General features: G+C 36.4%; 1 protein-coding gene across 8 annotated transcripts in view; it reads left to right on the forward strand.

Annotated features, from left to right (window-relative positions):
• AMZ1 (archaelysin family metallopeptidase 1) overlaps positions 1-19,500 on the forward strand; it is a 45,174-nt gene that overhangs the window by 16,033 nt on the left and 9,641 nt on the right. For all 8 annotated transcript variants that reach the window (XM_074281188.1, XM_074281187.1, XM_074281190.1 and 5 more), the window contains 5 exons: positions 3,953-4,639; positions 5,991-6,158; positions 14,674-14,802; positions 16,176-16,336; positions 17,938-18,114. In XM_074281188.1, coding sequence (XP_074137289.1) covers positions 4,336-4,639; positions 5,991-6,158; positions 14,674-14,802; positions 16,176-16,336; positions 17,938-18,114 — 939 coding nt within the window. In that variant the 5' untranslated portion in view covers positions 3,953-4,335. The remainder of the gene's footprint in view (positions 1-3,952; positions 4,640-5,990; positions 6,159-14,673; positions 14,803-16,175; positions 16,337-17,937; positions 18,115-19,500) is intronic.

Here is a 19,500-nt window from a genome sequence, read left to right on the forward strand (position 1 = left end):
TCAATGCAGAATGCATTATGGGGAGAAAGAAAGAGAGTGATAAACTGTATTTCAGGGTTTGTACATGTCTACAAACCCATTCTGTATAGATTATAGCAACAGCAGAGCCCGTGGCATGGAAGGTTCCATGGAAACACATTTCCTGCTGCAACTACTCAAGCTGCTGGGGAAAGAGGGGGAAGGGCAGTGTTGGAAAAAAGGCAAGAATATCATCTACATTTATATCTTAAAAGTGAAAAACTGTACAGATTCTATACTAGACTGGTAGGAATTAGGATTGAGAAATAATAAAAATAATAAAGAATAGAAAGGATCACACTTAAAAGTGGATCATGTGTATTCTACAAAACTCCTGTGGGAAACAGTGTCAGTGTGTCTTGCTGGGGATTATAGAGTTTCCTTTGTATACTGCCTGGCATAGAATACCATTCAGTGAAGGTTTTTGATGAGGAACTAATTCATAGGGGAATGTGCCATGTTTTTCTTATCTCATCTAGTTCTCTAATTATGCTTAATAAGAACTTATGTTCAAAAAATTAATTTCACAATCTGAAAAATAGATCTGGATCAACTACAAGCTTAATAGGAGTAATTCATGATCCCATTTGGGGTTTTCTTGGCAGAGATACTGGAGTGGTTTGTCATTTTCTTCTGTAGTTCATTTTACAGATGAAAAAACTGAGGCAGATAGAATAAAATAAACACTGGATCACACAGTAAGCACTGGCCTAGAGCACTGGTATCAGAAAAATCTGAGTTCTGACCGCAGATAGTTACTAGCTGTGTGACCCTAGGCAAGTCACTTAACCCAGTTTGCTCATATGTTAAATGAACTGGAGAAGGAAATGGCAAAACCAATTGGAAAAACCCCAGATGGGATCTTGAAGAATCAGACACGACTGACAACAACTGAGCAAGTCCTCTTTGAGAATGAAGGAAAAAACAACAACAATCTTCCCCCCAGGCCCTCCAAATACTTTTAAATGATGCTCTAAACAAATTCTAGAACCCACAAAAAGACTGAGTGAAACAATTTTCTAGCCCAGGGCAACTGAGATTAGAAAGGTCTGTTGCACCAGGGTGACAGTGGAGCATAGTCCAGTGCAGATTGGACCCTAGCAAACCAGGATGATTGAATTTGTGGGAGAAGTGGCAGTTTCCAGACTTCTCAATCCACAGATAGTAAGGGGATCAGCCAGCGAATCAAAAGGAGATTTACAAAGTTACCTTTGCTGACACCAAGGACAGGATTCTGTTGCATTGTCTACACTTGGATCTCCGCAGCAGTCCTGGATCTTAGTCCTAGTGGAAGGAACATTAGTGCAGCAGGAGCTTGTAGATGCAGGGCAGCAGGGACCCTCATCACAATTCCAGGGTTGGAAGGAGTACTTATGGTAGCTCACAAACCAGACTAGGAGAGTAGGAAACATATCTCTCCCTAGATCAGACTATCTCAGAAGAGCCAAAAATTCAGAGATCCCCAGAATTACTCTTGAAAACATGAAGCTTGGGAACGTGCCCTCTTCACTCGGGAAGCATAGCTTTAGCATAGACTTAAAAGTAAAGAAACATACTGGAAAATTAGCAAACCACAGGAAAAAAAAGTTCTGGTGATAAGAAAGCTCAAAACACACACTCAAAAAGCAACAAAGTCAAAATTCCTGCATCCAAAGCCTCAAAGAAAAAAAAAAATGAATTGGTCTCAGGCCATGGAAAAACTCAAAAAGGATTTTAAAAATCAAGATAGTGGAAAAATTGGGAAGAGAAATGAAAATGATGTAATGCTGAATAAAGCAATAAAATATAAGCCATTCCTCAACTGATAGTCAAATGATATGAATAGGCAGTTTACAAAATAATCAAAGCTATCTATAGTCATATGATAAAGATGCTCTAAATCACTATTGATGAGAGAAATGCAAATTAAAATAACTGAGCTATTACCTCATATACTCAGATTGGCTAAAATTACTGAAAAGGAAAATGACAAATGTTGGAGGGGATATGGGAAAATTAAAACACTAATGTTTGTTGTAATATGATAATGATGTGTTTGTGAATTGATTCAACCATTCTGGAGAGAAAATTTGGAATTACAGCCAAAGAGCTATATAACCATGCAAACCTTTTGACCAAGCAATATCACTAATAGGTCTATATCCCCAAGAGATAAAAAACAAAAAGGAAAAGGAATTACATGTAGAAAACTTTTTATAGTAGCTCTTTTAGTGGTGACAAAAATTGAAAACTGAGGGGATGAACATCAATTGGAATGGCCGAACAAGTTTTTATATATAATTATTATGGAATACTATTGTGCTTTAAAAAATGATGAGCAATATGCTCTCAGAAAAACATGGAAATACCTACATTAACTGATGCAAAGTGAAATGAACATTGTACATAGTAACAGCAATATTATACAAAGATCTACTATGAATAACTTAACTATTCTCAATAATACAACGATCCAAGACAACTCTGTAGGCCTTACAACGAAAGGTACTGTCATCTCCAGAGAAAGAACTGGTAGAACCTGAATGTAGATTAAAGATACTTTTTCTTTACTTTTCTTGTTTTGTTTTGGTTTTTTTGTTTGAGCTTTCTTTCACAAAATGACATAGAAATGTGTTTTCCATTACCCCACATATATAATCTATGTCATATTGCTTGCCTTCTCAATGAGGCAGAGAGGGAGAGGAGAGAGAGAAAATTTGGAACTCAACATTTTTAAAAATGTTAAAATTGTTTTTTAAAGTAAAATACATATATTAAATAAGAAGAGATAGTTTAAGGAACTGGGGACATTTAGCCTGGAGAAGAGGAGAAATGAAATCTCTAAGTATCCAAAGGTCTTATTGGAAAAGGATTAGATTTATTTCATTACTCTCCAGAGGGCATAATGTAAATTATAGAGAGGCTACAAAAAACACTTTCTCGCCTGATATTTTTACTTACTGTTACCTAGAATTTGCTCCCTCCTCTCTGCTTTCTATCTTCCCTGGCTTCCTTCAAGTCTTAGCTAAAAGCTTATCATTTATAGGATACCTTTCTTGTTTTCCCTTAATTCTTATGTCTTCCTTTTATTGACCATCTTCTATTTATGTTGTATATTGTTGATTTGCATATAATTGTTTATATGTTGTCTCCATTAGATTGTGAGCTCTTTGAGATTAGGGATTATCTTTCTTTTTTTTTTTTTAAACCAATTATTTATTTTAATTGAAGTTTTTATTTTCAAAACATATGCAAGGATAATTTTTTCAACATGACCCTTGTAAAACCCTGTGTTCCAATTTCCCCCTCCCCATGTAATCCAATATATATTAAACATGGTAAAAACATGTGTTAAAAGGGATTATCTTTCATTAGTGTTTGTTTTTGTGTGAGGTAATCAGAGTTAAGTGAGGGTCACTCAACTAGTAAGGGGAAAATGTTGGAGGTTGGATTTAAACTCAGGTCTTCCTCACTCCAGAGCTGGTCCTCTATCCACTCTGTCACCTTTTTTGCCTTTCTTTATATTCCCACTATTTTAGAGCAGTGCCTGGCACATATTAGGTGCTTAATAAATATTTATTGACTTATTTGACAGTGTAGGCTTTGGTGTCAGGAAAAACTTTTTAACAATTAGAGCTGTCTAAGAAGCATAAAACGCAATCATCTTTTTATGGTATTGTGTTATAGAATTATGTTTTATTACATAAATTAAAAATAATTTTTAAAACAGTAAATGGGTTACATTGGGAGGTAGTGGCTTCCTCCTCCTTGGAAATCTTCAATCAGAGGCTGGTTAAGGACTTGCTAAGTCTATTGTGGTGGGAATTACTTTCAGGTTATGTGTTGGAGGAAATGATTATGGAGACGCTTTTTAATTTTAAAATTCTGTTATTCTGTAATTGCACAGGAAAAATGATGACAATGTTTCCATGATTTTTTTTTTCTCCTGCTGCAGGATTACCCTATGGGTTGGCAGATATTTTTGTGATCCCATTATTGCCTCTATTGATTCTCAACACCCATCAGATACCAGAACCCTGGCACCCTTTAGGAGGGCCTCAGGATCTTTTAACTGGCAACGTCTGCCTTCCTGCTGGCATTCTCTAAAGCCACATAGATCAGCTCAAGAAGCAGCTCTGGGTCACAGTCCCTTCATAGGAGAAAAAGGTCTTTTAGTGAACCTTGGGCCATATCTCATTCCTGACTCTTGCTGTCCCCAAAGACTTTCTTCAGAAGAAACACCCGATGAAGTGAGCTCCTGAGGCTGGTGCTTGCTGATGCTAAATCCCCCCCTCTCCCTTCTGAGGCTCTCCCAGGTTGAGGGCTTGCCAGGTAGCTATGTTGCAGTGTAAGCATGCAGAGGAGTTCAGCTTTGGTCCCCGGGCCTTGAAGGATGCCCTCATCTCCACCAACCCTGTTCTACAGGAACTCTATGCTAAGGCTTTTTCCACCACTGAGAGGTTTTTCCTCTCTGAAGCATACAACCCACAGAGGACCCTCTTCTGTACACTGGTGATCAGGACCGCCTTTGACTGGCTCTTGAGCCACCCTGATGCTCCAGAGGACTTTGAGACCTTCTACCATTCTCTCCTAAGGAGGAAACAGAGCACGTGCCGAAAGCATATTTACCTACAGCCAATAGGTAGGCTGGGTTAGGGCAGGGGTGTCAATAAACTTGCTTTTGGGCTCCAGGCTTCACACCCTGATCTGGACAGGTCAGGATGGTAAAGGGTCTAGGTCTATATTAAAGTCTCTCTGGCCCCCCTTGAGGAAGATTTCTGTAATTTATAATACTTAGAAGTTAAAACCCAGAGTACTTTGAGGTCTCTAACTGCAAAATATTTTGCCTCAAGCAGTATTTAAAGAACTTAGAGTAAGAGAGAGGGAAGGAGGGAGGAAAGGAGAGGGAATGTACATAAATGAGATAGAGTGAGAGAGAGAGACAGAGAGAGAGAGAGAGAGTTAGACAGAGAAACCAACACAGAGACAGAGACAGAGATACACACGGAGAAACACAGAGAAAGAGACAGAAATAGAGATAGAGAGAGAGCCACAAAGACAGAGAAACAGAGAGAAAGAGATAGACACAAAGAGGGGGAAAGAAAAAGAGAGACACACTCAAAGATTGCGAGATACAGAAAGAGAGAGAAAGAGACAGATACAGAGAGATAGACACAGAAAGGGGTGAAGAGAGAGAGACAAACAGAGAGAAAGAGATAGACACAGAGAGAGGAGAAGAGACAGACAGGCACACACACACAAAGGCAGAGACAGAGATACAGAGACAGAAACAGAGATAGAAAGACAGATAAAGAGAAACATGTAGGGGGAATAGCAGGATCTCGTTAATAATTTCCATTGGGAATAACAACAATGAAGACAAGAAAGCTGGACAGTTTATTTGTTCCTGTGCTGAGAGAGAAAGAGAGGGGGGAAAAATGGCATCGTTTCCGGAACTTTTTGAAAAGAAATGTGATGGCTTTCTATTCTCTTCCCATCCTCCTCCTAATACTGTTAATTCTTTGAGTTCTAGAGAAGGTATAATGGAAAAACACTAACCAATGAGCATTAGCAATATCTTAGATGTGAGAGATAACACTGGTCCATCAGGTGTGTTGCTGAATTAAACTGGATATAAATGTCCACCCAGAAGTAAGGGGCTACTCTGAGAAGAAGGAGGACAACTATAGCTGCTCAAGGAATTCTGTTGCAGTATCACACTCAGAGTGGAGGGGACCTTAACTCTAAAGTTCTAGACTGACTTGAATCTCTTCCTCAGGCAAGCGTCACTAAAAGCCAGCCCCTGAAAAGCCAGCCATTTGGATTTTACCTGATCCTTGTAGGTAGATAATTCACTTTGCATTATAGAGTTGACCATGACTGTGAAATGAATGCAACCTGATTGTGTCTTCTGCACTGGTGGTTTCTTTGGACTATGTAGACAAACAGGTTATGTCCAAAACAGAAACTAACCACACTGTTTCTCTTCTTAGATCTAAGTGAAGGCCCCGTAGGGAGTTCTCTCCTAGACTGTCTCCGAGGATGCTTGGAATCTTTCTTCCTGGGGCTTCGGGTAAAGTGCCTTCCCTCCGTACCAATCTCTTCCATCCACTGCTGCTTTCGTCATAATCGGGACTCTGACAAGATCCAGCTCCATGCCGGTCAGTTTGGATTGGGAGTAAGGATTGCAAGTGGTATTATCTGGTTCTGATCAGTTAGGGAAAATGCCATTCTTGACCTGTATGCCTTGTGGAAGAAGGAAGATGGGGAGGATGAAATCCTGTTTTTGTGGGAGTGTTTCTCCATTAAAACGCTAAGTGCGTTGGAAAATGAAATTTCCACAACTAGATTGATTGGTGCCTGTTTCTCTTACTCTAGCTAGTTACTAAAAAAAAAAAAAAAAAGCCTTATTCATAATAAGATATCTCAAGGAATATAGTGGAGGTGAGGGAAAGAATCCCCTTAGAATGACTGGTAATGGAGCAGCTCTACTTTTTTGGTCTCCAAGGGACATGTCTAATTGAAGGTTAGGTTCTTTATAGGGATTTTTTGCTATATAAGGACTTTATACTATAGGCCAGGAAAAGTACTTGATATATGGAGGCAGCATAAAGGGCAGGTGGGACAGGTTGAAATTGATTGACTAAGATGGCTCATTCAGTTGTACATGGACATAGTTGTAGAGCTAGAGGTGTTTCAGTTCAAAGTCTTCATTTTCCAAATGACCTTGTCCAAGGTCACACTTCTGACTCCAGTGTTAATATTCTTTTTACTGTATGATTGTTATAGGATGCTTAAAGTGAAGTTTGGAGAATCCCAATCACTCTCTTCCCCCCACCACACACACACACACACACACACACACACACACGCACACATGCACACAAACTCCACTCTGAAAGTAGAATTTGAACCTTGGTCCTCTGGTTGGGAAAAGTCCCAAAAGAACTATGTTCCTCTCTTAGTTGTTGTCTTCCCGGAGAGTATTCTGCCATTTGGCATGCCTGTGCTTAGATGATTTTGCTTCTTTCTCTTTTATTAATCATCTGATTGGGCCAGTCCTAAGATCTTAGGTCTGGAGATTTAGAACTAAAAAGAACTTGGGAGGCCATCAAGTCAACCTCCTCAATTTACAGAGGACACTGAAAAAGAGAGAAGTTAAGTGAATTTGTCCAGATTCACACATCTTGTTATTTATATATATATATATATATATATATATATATATATATATATATATATATACATACATATTTTTTTTGAAAAAGAAACTATAATATATGAACATATTATATATAGTTTCTTTTTCAAAAAACTATGTGAGTTCTCAATGTCATACAAATTTTCTTCTTTGAATATTGAAATGCTTGTTGATGATAAAGTTCATGTTTTAAAAAAGGGAAAATAATTTTTAAAAGTTTTTAATCCCTTCCCTTTCCAAATATCAGACAAACCTGTTAGTAAATGTCTGAGGCAGGATTTGGATCTGCTTATTGTCCTACTATGCATTGATAGTGGCCTTCCTCCCAGTCCTGAGGGATTAATAGTGGATTCAGGAGTAAGAATGGGAACAAAAACAGATCATGAAGAATCAAAAGGAAGACTTTCTTTGAAAAGCTTACTGCATGTGAGAGGTAGAAATGATTTTGTTAATGTTCTCAGGTTGCAAAGGCTTCCTCTTATATTCTAAGTGTCCAAGGAGAGGAGAGGAGCGAATCTCCTTACCTTTTATTAAGTGTATGCCCTTTGAGGAGCTTTTGTAAAGGCACTTATTTCATGTAGAGGGCCAACAGGTAAGACTCCATTCCAGGTTTTGAGTCTACCAATATTAAGACTTTTTCTACAATACTTTAACATATGAGAGAAGTTAGGAAATAATAAGGATGACAACAATCCCTCCAGAATCTCACTCCTACTTGGAGTGGGAGATTATGCCACACAAACTGAGATTCTAAGAAAACTTAGTAAAAATTGCTATTTTTCTATTGTTTTTGACTAATTTCTAAATTCCATAATCACTTTTATCAAAATTTTGAGACTTTTACTAAGGCGTTTTGCTCACAAAACTTTTGAGAATCTGTAAGATATTACTACAGCATAGAGTTGTAATTGCCTATGACTCTCCAAAATCTAGCTTACACATACATATGACATGGACATTCTGCACAGAACAAACATAGATACAAACAAAAATGACATGGAAGAGTATTGTCCCAACTTTGAATAATACCATAAACTTGAAAAATAAAAAACATCTTATTGTTATTATCACTTGCACAAGCATCAACCATTCTTTTACACACTCACAAAAAAAATTACTGTTAAAAAATCTTTTAACCAGCAGAATCTTCAGGACTTGGGCTGTTTCAAAGAACAGAAAATTTGCTATCTGAAAATTATTAAGAAGATCTTGAGTGGTATACAATATTGTAATAATTGCATATAACTTCTACTGTGTATTTTCAAGCAAAGTATTAAAATACATATTTAGTAATAGTGTTCAAAGACAAGGGTAGGGAGACAGAGATCTTGAATGAAATTTTTATTGCTATTTTTATGCTAAGGAGGGTTTTTACAGAAAAAGAGACAAGGGTCTTTTTAGATAAGCAAAAAAGTTTTGGTATTGCTGAGTCATCTTAAGTTTAAGGCTTTTTTCAAACCTTGCCTCTCAAACCCATCTTTCCAGGGGATTTAAGGCACATTTTACAGTCCAGATAGATGGAATATGCATACAGAGGCTAACTTTTGTTAGTCAGTTATGGAAATATCTATTGATGCTTAGTCACGAATTGTAAAATTTGTAGCTAAAAATATTATCAATTGGACCTTAGTACCTATTCAATAGAACTTGCCAATCATTAAAACTCCTTGAAACAGTATCACCACCATCTGAGGGCAAATGGAAAAGCCTTTAGCAAATATACCCATGCTGTCTAAGTAACAAGAATTGATTGCTCCTCCCACTGCTTGCAACTTGGATTAGGATATCTTTGTAAAATTTGAAATAATTTTGTCAATTCATGTGTTCTCAAATTCAAATACAGTTTTATACAATTAATCCCTCACTAATTCCTGATAATCATTTACAGTAACCAAATTATCCCCTCCAATTTCCATTTTGGAATTGGCCTAAAATCAGTGATATATTGCATCTAGAATAATACCTCCTTTCCTGTGCTCCCCCAAACCTTCAGCACCCCAATTTTAAATTTTTTTTTATAAAAACATTTTAAAAATTTCATTTTTGTGCTTTTCCTAATTTTTTTTTTGTAAGGCATTAATAATATTATGTTATTTTTCTCCCCCTAAGTATTTAAGAAAAATTACCATGGCGAGAAGTGGTATAGCAAAGAATACATATTTTCTTAAAAATTCAAAATGACCTTAAACCTTGACAATGCTTGTAAATTGCATCCTAAAATAAGACCTAGCATATCTGAAGGAAGTAGACTCATGGATCTCTTGTGGGAAGAAAATATGTTCCATGTTCATAATTAAAGTATCTATGAGAATTTGAAAAAAAAATTAATATTAAAATTTTCTGATTTTTAAGTAGTCCCTTGAAAGGTGGAAGTAAGATATTTTGATTTTCCCACAGCTAATGCCCCCTAAAATTAGTATTAGCATTTTTTTAAGGCAATTGTTTCAATGGAGTTTTAAATTGCCTCCTTTAACTGATAAAAAACTGGCCAGCGACTTTTAATTTAAATTGGATTATTTATATCAAGAACTAGAAAGACTTATTTGTATTTCTAAAGGAATAGCCCTTTTTCTTTCTTTAAGCTCTTTCAAAGTGTTTACTGAACTAGTTCCCTAGGTATAAGAATTTGACTTTTCTTTGGGCTTTGGGTCTGTGTCTATGAGAGAGATCCCAACAGGAAGTATAAAGGGGAGAAGGTTCTACTTCTTCCTCTCTTCCAGCATTTAGATTTCACAGTCTCTGCTCTTCTGTCTTCCTCCAAGATATTGATAAAAAAAATTTTACTTTAAGGATTTAATGGAACTGTCTCTGAGGGTTGGATAAATACACCAAAATAGAGAATATAGAAATTGGAAGATCTCCCAGTCCTTTTCCTCTTAATTAATTCTTTCAAATACTATTCTCAGTCCCTGCTATTTGATTGATTTTGCCTTATTTCAAATTCAATATGTATACTGTATTGATATCAACTGGACAATAACCAATCTTATAAATTTTATCTTATTATATATATTCTTATATGATATCTGATATATTTAACATTTGATATCTTTCCCCTGTGTCAGCCTGGTGATAAAGTATTTCTAATGCTAAATTATTTCCAGTGATAAAGTGCCTGTTGATGATCACCTTTTTTCCCACTTATCCTCACTTTTTATTATTTAATTCCCCACTTACCTGAATTGTACATGCATGTCTAAGTGGGCACCCTTCCATGGAAGCTCTGTCCATGTTCCGTCTCTAGTACCATTGCCACTGTTGGAATTATTAATTTATTATATTGACAAGCAGCTTCTGCTATTTCAATAAGGGAGTTTTGGTGAGCCAAGTTACAGTAAGACTCCTGGAATGGAGCATTAGATTTGGAATTTTAGAAAGATCTAACTTTGAATACTGTCTCAGATACTTCCTGGGCATGAGCAAATTCCCTCTTTTCTCTAAACCTCACTTACCTCTTCTGTAAAATAAAGTTAATATCAATAGGACTTTACAAAGATGCTATTAAAGTTTAAATGAGTTAATGTATATAAAGCATTTTGCAAATGTTAAAGGACTACCTAGAGGTCAGTTATCATCATCATCATCATAATCCTCTTCCTCCTCTTCCAGTTATTGTCATCATCATCCCTAAAATATAGAAGAGGAAGGGATTTTTTTTTTTTTTTTTTAATAAAAGAAGAAAATTGGACTTTCTGGAGAAATAACTCCTCTTTCCTTGACTAAGAGGCTAGGGAGAAACCACTGAGTAAACATGTCCTATAATCATATACTACTACCCAAGTTTAAGGATTTCTTTTCACTAGTAATGGGGAGGAGAATTTGTTTCCTTAGGTGAGCTTCTGCTGTCTTGATCCAAACTCTCTTACTAGAGGAAGAGGGGTTGAAGACTAAAAACAAAAACAGAGACACTCAGATCTGTCTGATATTTGGAAAGTGATGGGATGAAAATTTTTAAAAAATTTTTTTGCTTTTTTAAATGTGAACTTCATAGTCATCAGTAAACAAAATATTCAAAGAAGAAAATTTGTATAGCACATTAAGAACTCACATAGTTTTTTGAAAAATAAACTATATATATACATATACATATGTTCTATATACATACATATAACAAGATAGTAACAAAATTACTTTTTTGGTAATGTTTTGTATTTCTTTTTTTCTTGTCCATTTGAAGATGATTTATTGGTATTCCTACTATTTTTTAGTCCTTACTTAAACAGCAAAAAGAACATTTCCATATATGCCCAATAAAAGAGAAAAAGAAATTTGTAAATGAAATGGTAAATCTTTATTTCATATGACTTATTTGTATATAACAAATTTCTACCCATTACTTTTTAAATTGTTTTTTTGGCTTGTTCTTTCTGAACTTGATTATGTTCATTTTAAAAATGTTTCAATGGCTTTTTTTTTTGCATTAAGATTCACATCTCCCTGTTTACCTATCCCCTTGTCTTCCACTTCTAACAATAACAAAAAAAGGTTAAAAAGAAAAACACACTTGTGATAAATTCACAGGATGGTCATATCCAGAAATATATATTTCCTTTTGTACTTTAAAATCATCATCTCTCTGACTGGAATTAGAGGCTTCATCACATGTCTTATAGAGAAATGGATGGATAGTTTATTGATCAGATTCTTAAAGATGTTTTTCTTTAGAACACTGTTGTCTTTATACAGATTCTTTTTCCTGATTCACTTTGGTTTCACTTCACTTTGTGCCAATTTCTACTACTTAGAATTCTTTGTAATTATCTCTTTCATTATTTTTTATGGTGTAATAACATTCCATTGCACTTTCAATCACTACCCCAATTTGTCCAATCATTCTTCAATTGATGGATATCTCCTTAGATTCTACTTATTTGCTTTTCTTTCTCCTATTCTTTTGATCCCTCCTTCAGGATCGATATATTTTTCTTTTAATTAAATTTTATTTTCACATATTCATTTCCTCTATCCCTTGAGAGAAAGGAATAAAAATAAAGCCTTTGTTATAAACATGTAGTAAAAAACCAAATTCCCCAATTGGCCAGAAAGTTGTGTGTGTAAATTTTTTTTTTTAAAGCATTGAATTGAATATCATTGGCATTATTTTTTTTTATTTAATATTATTTTATTTTTCCAATTACATGTAAAGATAATTTTCAACATTTATTTTTGTAAGATTTTGAATTTCAATTTTTTTTCTTCTTGCTTTCTCTGTCCCCACCCAAGACAGCAAGCAATCTGATATAGATTAAACATGTACAATCATTTTAAACACATTTCCATATTAATCATGTTGTCAAAAAAATGAGACCAAAAGGGAAGAACCACAAAAAAGAAAAAGCAAAAAAATTTAAAAGGTTAAAAAAAGTATGCTTCAATACAGTCTCTTTGGATGCAGATGGCATTTTCCATCCCAAGTTTATTGGAATTGTTTTGGATCACTATATTGCTGAGAAAAGCTGAGACTGTCATACTTGCTGTTACTATAAGACTTATGATCATCATATAATCTTTCTGTTTCTATTCTCCTGCTCACTTCATTTAGTATCAGCTCATGCAAGTCTCTCCAGGCCTTTCTGAAATCAGGCTACTCTTTATTTCTTCTAGAACAAAAATATTCCATCACATTCATATATCACATATTCAGACATTCCTCAATTGATGGGCATCCATTCAATTTTTAATTCCAGTTAGTTTGTTTTGCATGTGATTATTCCCTCCTTGGAACTGTGGTGTTATCCTTCTTTTTAATCCCACATTCTCTAAGCCACCTACCCTCACTTGTTTTCTTATTAAATTTGATGGATTTCCACATTTGTTGAAGGTTGTGTGTTCAACCTTTTTTTCTGTTTCAGAGAAGTGAGGTCCATCTGATGTTAATTTATCTCATCCATTCCTCAATGCTTCTTTAACTTCTATCTTAATTATATGTTCTATGCTTTCTTTTTTTCTATATGAGTATATTCCTACTTTTACTCTCATTTTTCTTCCCCTCTTAAAACACTTAGAACTATTCTACTCCTTAGAACATGTGTTTTTCTTATTTAACACCCTTTGAAGACACTGAGATTCTGAAGTAATACTTGTTTTTTCTTCCTTTATTAGAATGTTAGTACTACATCATTATACAGCTCCTTCCTACTGTTTAAACATTAACTTTCTAGATTTCTATGGATTTTTATGTTTATATTTTAGATTTCTTATTCAGCTTTAGTCTTTTCATCAGAAGTATTTGAAAGATTCATATACTTTGCCCTCTAATTCTAATAGATATGGATAGTTTACATTTATGATTTTTTGAAATTTAGTATTCAAGCTTTTTTTTAAAATCTGTTTTTCTGGGCATCCAGTTATTTTTAAATTACATCTTCTTGACTTATTTTTCAGACCAATTATTTCTTTTTTACATCAGTTAGCTTACATTTTCTTCCAATTTTCAGCCTTTCTTGGTCTTGCCCTAAATCACCTGAATTCTTAGATTACACTTTAGTTCACTGAAGGTGGTCCCTTTTTCTCAGTCTCTTTTCTGGCCTTGCTGGCGTTTGTCAGAGCTAGTTCTGGTTTTGCTAGTGCTCCACTTTCCTATTGCCTGTGGGCTGCTGAATGACATTTTTGTGCAGTTGTAGTAGGAATCACAATAATTTTTTATTAGATAGCTTGATATATATTCCCACCTTCATATATGTGACTAACCCCTAATTCACTGCTCCTTGTCTTACAAATAAGCATAGTCAAGCAGAACAGGTCAAATGAATGTCTTATTCTTTACTTTAGTTTATCACCATTTTGCCAAGAGTGGCAGATATGTTTTATCATCTGTCTTTTAAATCACAGTTGATCTTTGCTTTGGTAAGAGTAATTCTGAGGTCTTTCAGAGTTGTTTCTTTTTGTGTTATTGCTGGAATCACAGAGATTGTTCTCCTGGTTTAGCTCATTCTATTATTCACGTATATAAATCTGTAAATCCATTATGTAGGTTAGATAATTCACTCAAAAACATAGATAATTCACTCAAAACCAGAAGCTATTCCTGTTCAGCTAGGTTTCAGATTATTGTGAATCAGAATCCAGGAAATTAAGAATATTTTTCAGAATTCAGATCCAGAAACTTTTTCTTTTTTTCCCTCTGTGTACAATGCTGATTGCAAATTATTTTTACAAATTCCAACATCTTGCATGTGATACATATTTGGATTATTAAGAGAAAACTGAAGGTTACCCTAGCTGGTCAGAGTAGGGGCAGAAATCTGCCAGATCTCGAGGAGGAAAAGTTGCTTGAGTTGTGAAGGAAAGGGAAACAGAGACCTGGAACTAAAAGTATGGCAGTATAACCATTATTGTTGGTGCCCAGGGAAACTGAGAAATTAAGTGACTAAATCTAAGACTATATATGTTGTGGCATAATATTTGAGTACACTTACTAAGTCTATCATCTGACACCACAATAAGAACCACCTCCTTTTTGTATTCCATACTAGATAGCATTTTGACTTTCCTGAAAAACAATAAACCTGTAGATGCCCTGTGTGTACTGGGCCTCACCCTCATGGACCTGTATCCCTGTGAAACCTGGAGCTTCACTTTTGGCAAATCCTTTCCAGGACAAGGTGAGATCTGGTTCCTGATACCTTCTATCCAGGAGAGAAATTTGGGTGGAGCCTTTCCACTGAAAGACTAATGCAGGAAAAGATAATTCCTGGGTGTTAGTTAGACAACATGAACATAAATAGAAGACATCTTATAGGAATCACAAGAGCTCAAGTTTGATGTCTTTTTTTTTTTCTTTCTTTCTTTCTTTTTTTTTTTTTTTCAGTAGGGGAAGAAATAAGAAGAATATAGGAAAAACCCTCAATTAATCATGGTTAGGGAGGAAGGAGGAAAAGGACTTCTGTAGACATGGACTTATAAATACCATCTAGGTTAGAATGGTGGGCTTGTAATGCCCGAGAAACTGAGCAAGATAGAGATTAGAGAACAATTCAATAATTTATTAAATGGGAGAGATTTATTGGGACCAGATGGATCCATGGTTGGTCCCAGGGCTGAATGAAACTATCCCCTCAAAGAATCCAGCCCTGAATGTCAGATAGCAAGATTCTTTTATAGGTTAACTAGAAACATGACATAATGGGGAAGATAACTGGATGGGATGACCTAATGGGAGGAGGCACCTCAGGATGACATAATGGGAGGTACTGGAGAGGCTCCTGATATTCTACTGATGTCTAAAATGGATAAAGACCTTTATCCCATCAAACTTTAAGAGGGAATAAGTATAGCCTAAGGTCTAAGATATGAGACCTTTATCCTTACATTAAGAGGGAATGGTTATAACCTGAGGCAGAGTAACTGAATAGGACAATTAGGGAAACTGGGTCAGGACTGTAAAAGAGAACTGTGGCACAACAGGCTTAGGGCTAAGAAAGCTTGAGTTGAAATATGAGACACTTTTCTAGCTGTGTGATCCTGGATAAACCATTGAATCTTGATTAACCTTAGTTTCCTCATCTGTAAAATGCAGGGTTGCGTCTGAGGTCCTCTAAATTCCCCTTTAATTCTAAATTTATGATACTACAATATTTTTCCATTTAAAAAGAATCAATTGCTTGCCTTTCCTAATGAGATCATACAGGTTATGAAATGAATGAAAATAGTTTCTGTTACCGACAACCCAAAATTCAGAGCAAAGTCACTTTCTGGGAGAAATGGCTCTTTTCAAGGCTATATTAAACAGTTGGGGAAGAAAGTCACAAGCTGAAAAAGTCTGACTCATTGCCCAGGAACACCACAGTGATAAACGGGACAAAATGTGGGTGTTTCTTGATGAAAGATTTCTGAAACTACTTTATCACTTTAGAGAAGAGCTTAGAGTTGTAGAGAAGTAAGATGAGTCTTGATTCCTCAGGTCTCTTCATTTCCCCATCCCAGCCTTAACCCCTTAATTCCTAAAACTCACTATGGTATTCTCTCCTTTACTCAGAAGTAGGAGTATGCAGCTTTGCCAGGTTTTCAGCTGATTTCTGCCAGACTCCAGGGGCTGAGGAGATATCCGAGATCACCCTGAGGGTGCCTGAGATAACCCTGAAGGACAGAAATCGGACATTATTCTTCAGCATTCTGGAGATGGTCCAATGCTGCAAGGTATGTGTGCCAGGACAGGTTTTTCCTAGTCTTAGAAGACAGACCTTGTTGTTCACTTGGGGCCAAATTGAAGCTTCAAAGCCATTTCAGATGTCTGATATCACACAGTTCCTGAGAAGTGGGGTCCTGAGTGTGCCTTAATGAATAGAGAGGTGTCTTGGAGGCTGGGAAACCTGGGATTGAGTGAACTCTGCTTTCTGACCCATACTGACTATGTGATGTGGGAAATGTCTTAATTTCTCAGTGCTCCAGGCAGAGAAGGTACCCAATTGAATTGGTAGAAGAAATTCATCACCTAGAAGTTCCTTACATTGATCAAATCACAGGGTCTAGTCCCTTCCAAAAATAAAGAGCAAGCATCTAGGGGAGGGGGTGGGGGGAAAGAGGGGAACATTTGGAACACAGGGCTATGCAAGGATCAGTGTTGAAAAATTATCCATGCTTTGTTTTGAAAATAAAAAGCTTTAATAATAATAATAAAAAAGCAAAAAAAGAAATAGCTTCCTAATTAGTATTAAGTGTTTTATTGGCTGAAGGGACATCTCACACATGTAATAGGGTGTGGATAAAGTTTAAATTGTGATTGTAAAGATTAGGGGAGCCAGTTTAGGCGAAGATGTAGTCTTTGCAGAGAGTGTAAATGAACCTGAAAGAGTCTTTGAGAGTTCCAGCTGCTCTGGGTGTTTTTCAAGCATATGGGATTAAATAGCTTTCTTAATTCTGAGTCAATCAAGCTGGAATCTCTCCCTAACTCCCCTCTCCCCCCCCAAAAAAAAGCCAAACCAGCCCAAATCAAACAAAACTAGACAGCACTAGAAGTCTCCAGTGAATTTCTTCTCTCCTTGGAATCTATTCAGGGATTTCTCTTGGTCTTAATCCAGCAGCCAGTCCAGACGTGGGGACAACCTCTAAGAGTTGGTGCAGGGTTATGGCCTACAATCACGGGTTTTGATAACCAAGAATTACATGGAGCAGGACTTAATACATCTTGGCTGAATGAAATAGATGAATGAATGAGGCTCATTGTCTGCTGCAGGAACTAACTTCAGATGCTGCAGTGAATAAGAGATTGTTAGTGTCACCTGACATACCCTATATATTTTGACATCCTTCTAATTAGGAGTGTGCTAGAGCCAAATCAAACCAAAGACTGATTGTTGAATTTTTAGTGGGAATATTTACACTTCAGAAATTGGCAAACATTACAATAAGAGCTTCATTTGTTGCTTGGTTGATTGTCTAGAATTTAAAAAGTTATGAAGAAAATGCTAATATTATAGATTAAATTTAGAAGTGTGATCTGTTTTCACAATGCTGGTTATTAAACATTTATGGCATACCAATTCTTCTATTTCACATAAAATACTGTCATTTATATCACCAAAGGAAGGTCCTCAAAAATGTTTATTTTAATGGAAGAATAGACAAGATATCTGGGTCTCTTTCCTCAAGAGGGATCATGGATCGCTTACCTTTTGGAATGGAGAAATCCTAAATTAATTGACTAGGATGGAGAGAAAGTAGGAAATAGGTGAACATGGATAATTACGGATGAGTTTTTTCTTCCCAAACTAGGCCGACAATCTTAATTTTTGTAATAGGTCACATGTCATGAGATCTGCCATCTGATTGGCTTGGGAAATTGCCGCTGGCTGAGCTGCATCATGCAGGGAGTCCTGAGTTTGGATGAGGCCCTCCTCCGGCCCCTGGATCTTTGCCCGATATGCCTCCGGAAGCTGCAGCATTTCATTGGATTCAAGCTCATTGAGCGATACAAGGTGAGTGAGGGCACTCTTGGTGCCCATGAAGAGATAAAAATTAAAAGAGGGATCAAGAAGAAGGGGGAACAAGCCCATTGGCTCCATGAGTGCACCATGTATTCCATGAAGACACCTAATGACACTGAACATCTGTTCTTACCCACACAAAGCTCACAGGTGAACATGGATTTGCTCCCCTGTAACTTAGAATATATATCTTACATGACAGAGATATACAATTATTGTTATTATATTTTTTGTTATTGTTCAGTTGTGTCCAATGATTCATGACTCCCATGGACCAGACCCAGTCCATGGGTTTTTCTTGGCAAAGATACTGGAATGGTTTTCCAGTTCTGTCTCCAGTGGATTAAGGCAAAGATACTGGAATGGTTTTCCAGTTCTGTCTCCAGTGGATTAAGGCGTGCAGAGTTTAAGTGACCTGATCTGAGTAAGTGTCTGATGTTACATCTGAACTCGGATCTTCTGACTTCAGGTCTAGTACTCCATTCACTCTGCCACCTAGCTCCCCATGTAGCACCTAAATATTAGCTATTGTTAGCTAAAAGGTGATGTGTGGGGGAAGGCACTAGCAAAATAGGAAATAATTCCCCACATAGGAGATAGCATTTGAATTGAGACTGGAAGGAAAATAGGGATTCTGAAAAATTGAGATGCTGAGGGAGGACATTCCAACTCAGTCAAGAGCCCAAGGGCCCTTTTTATGTCTGAGAACGTGAAGAAAGTCAGAAATCCCCAGATCATTCCTCAACTCCCATTTTAGCCAATAGTGCTGCCTACCTTACTTTATACCAGGTTACTCACAAAAATTAAAATGGGTGCATTTGAAATTAGGCTTCTCTTCTATTTCCTGCCCACTTTCTCAGGGAAGGAATATGCTGTTATATGATGGCAAAAAAGCAAATGAGGAGAATCATTAGATAATCCACAAATTGGATAATTAAAAGATGTGCATATACATATACATGATTCAGAAGATTTAGCTTCATGACTTTAAGGTCAGATGAAAGTTCTGAGCTAATCTACTCAGCCAGGAATGTCTAGAGGAGGCTTTTCCCCAAGGGATAGAGGCTGGAGAACTTGCTGAAAAGCTCAATGGCTGGTAAGTCCCCTGTCTGGATGATATCACAAAGTCAAAGTAGGCTTGTTCTGGCCAGGATAATTTTCTAAGACACTCATGACCATCCTACCCTATAAGGGGTATTGGTATTCCTTTGTAACTTGGCACCTCAATAGTACTTTCAGAACCTATATGTCAAAGTGATGGCAGCATTAACATTCAAGGGACTCTTCTGGGCCAAAGGTGAGAATAAATAGATTCTGATCCCCACCTCAGAGCTGTCAGTGATTTGGCTTTCCCAGGGGAGATGAGCAAATTGGTCT

Source organism: Sminthopsis crassicaudata, chromosome 1 (genome assembly GCF_048593235.1).
Source record: "Sminthopsis crassicaudata isolate SCR6 chromosome 1, ASM4859323v1, whole genome shotgun sequence".
Taxonomy (NCBI): Eukaryota; Metazoa; Chordata; class Mammalia; order Dasyuromorphia; family Dasyuridae; genus Sminthopsis; species Sminthopsis crassicaudata.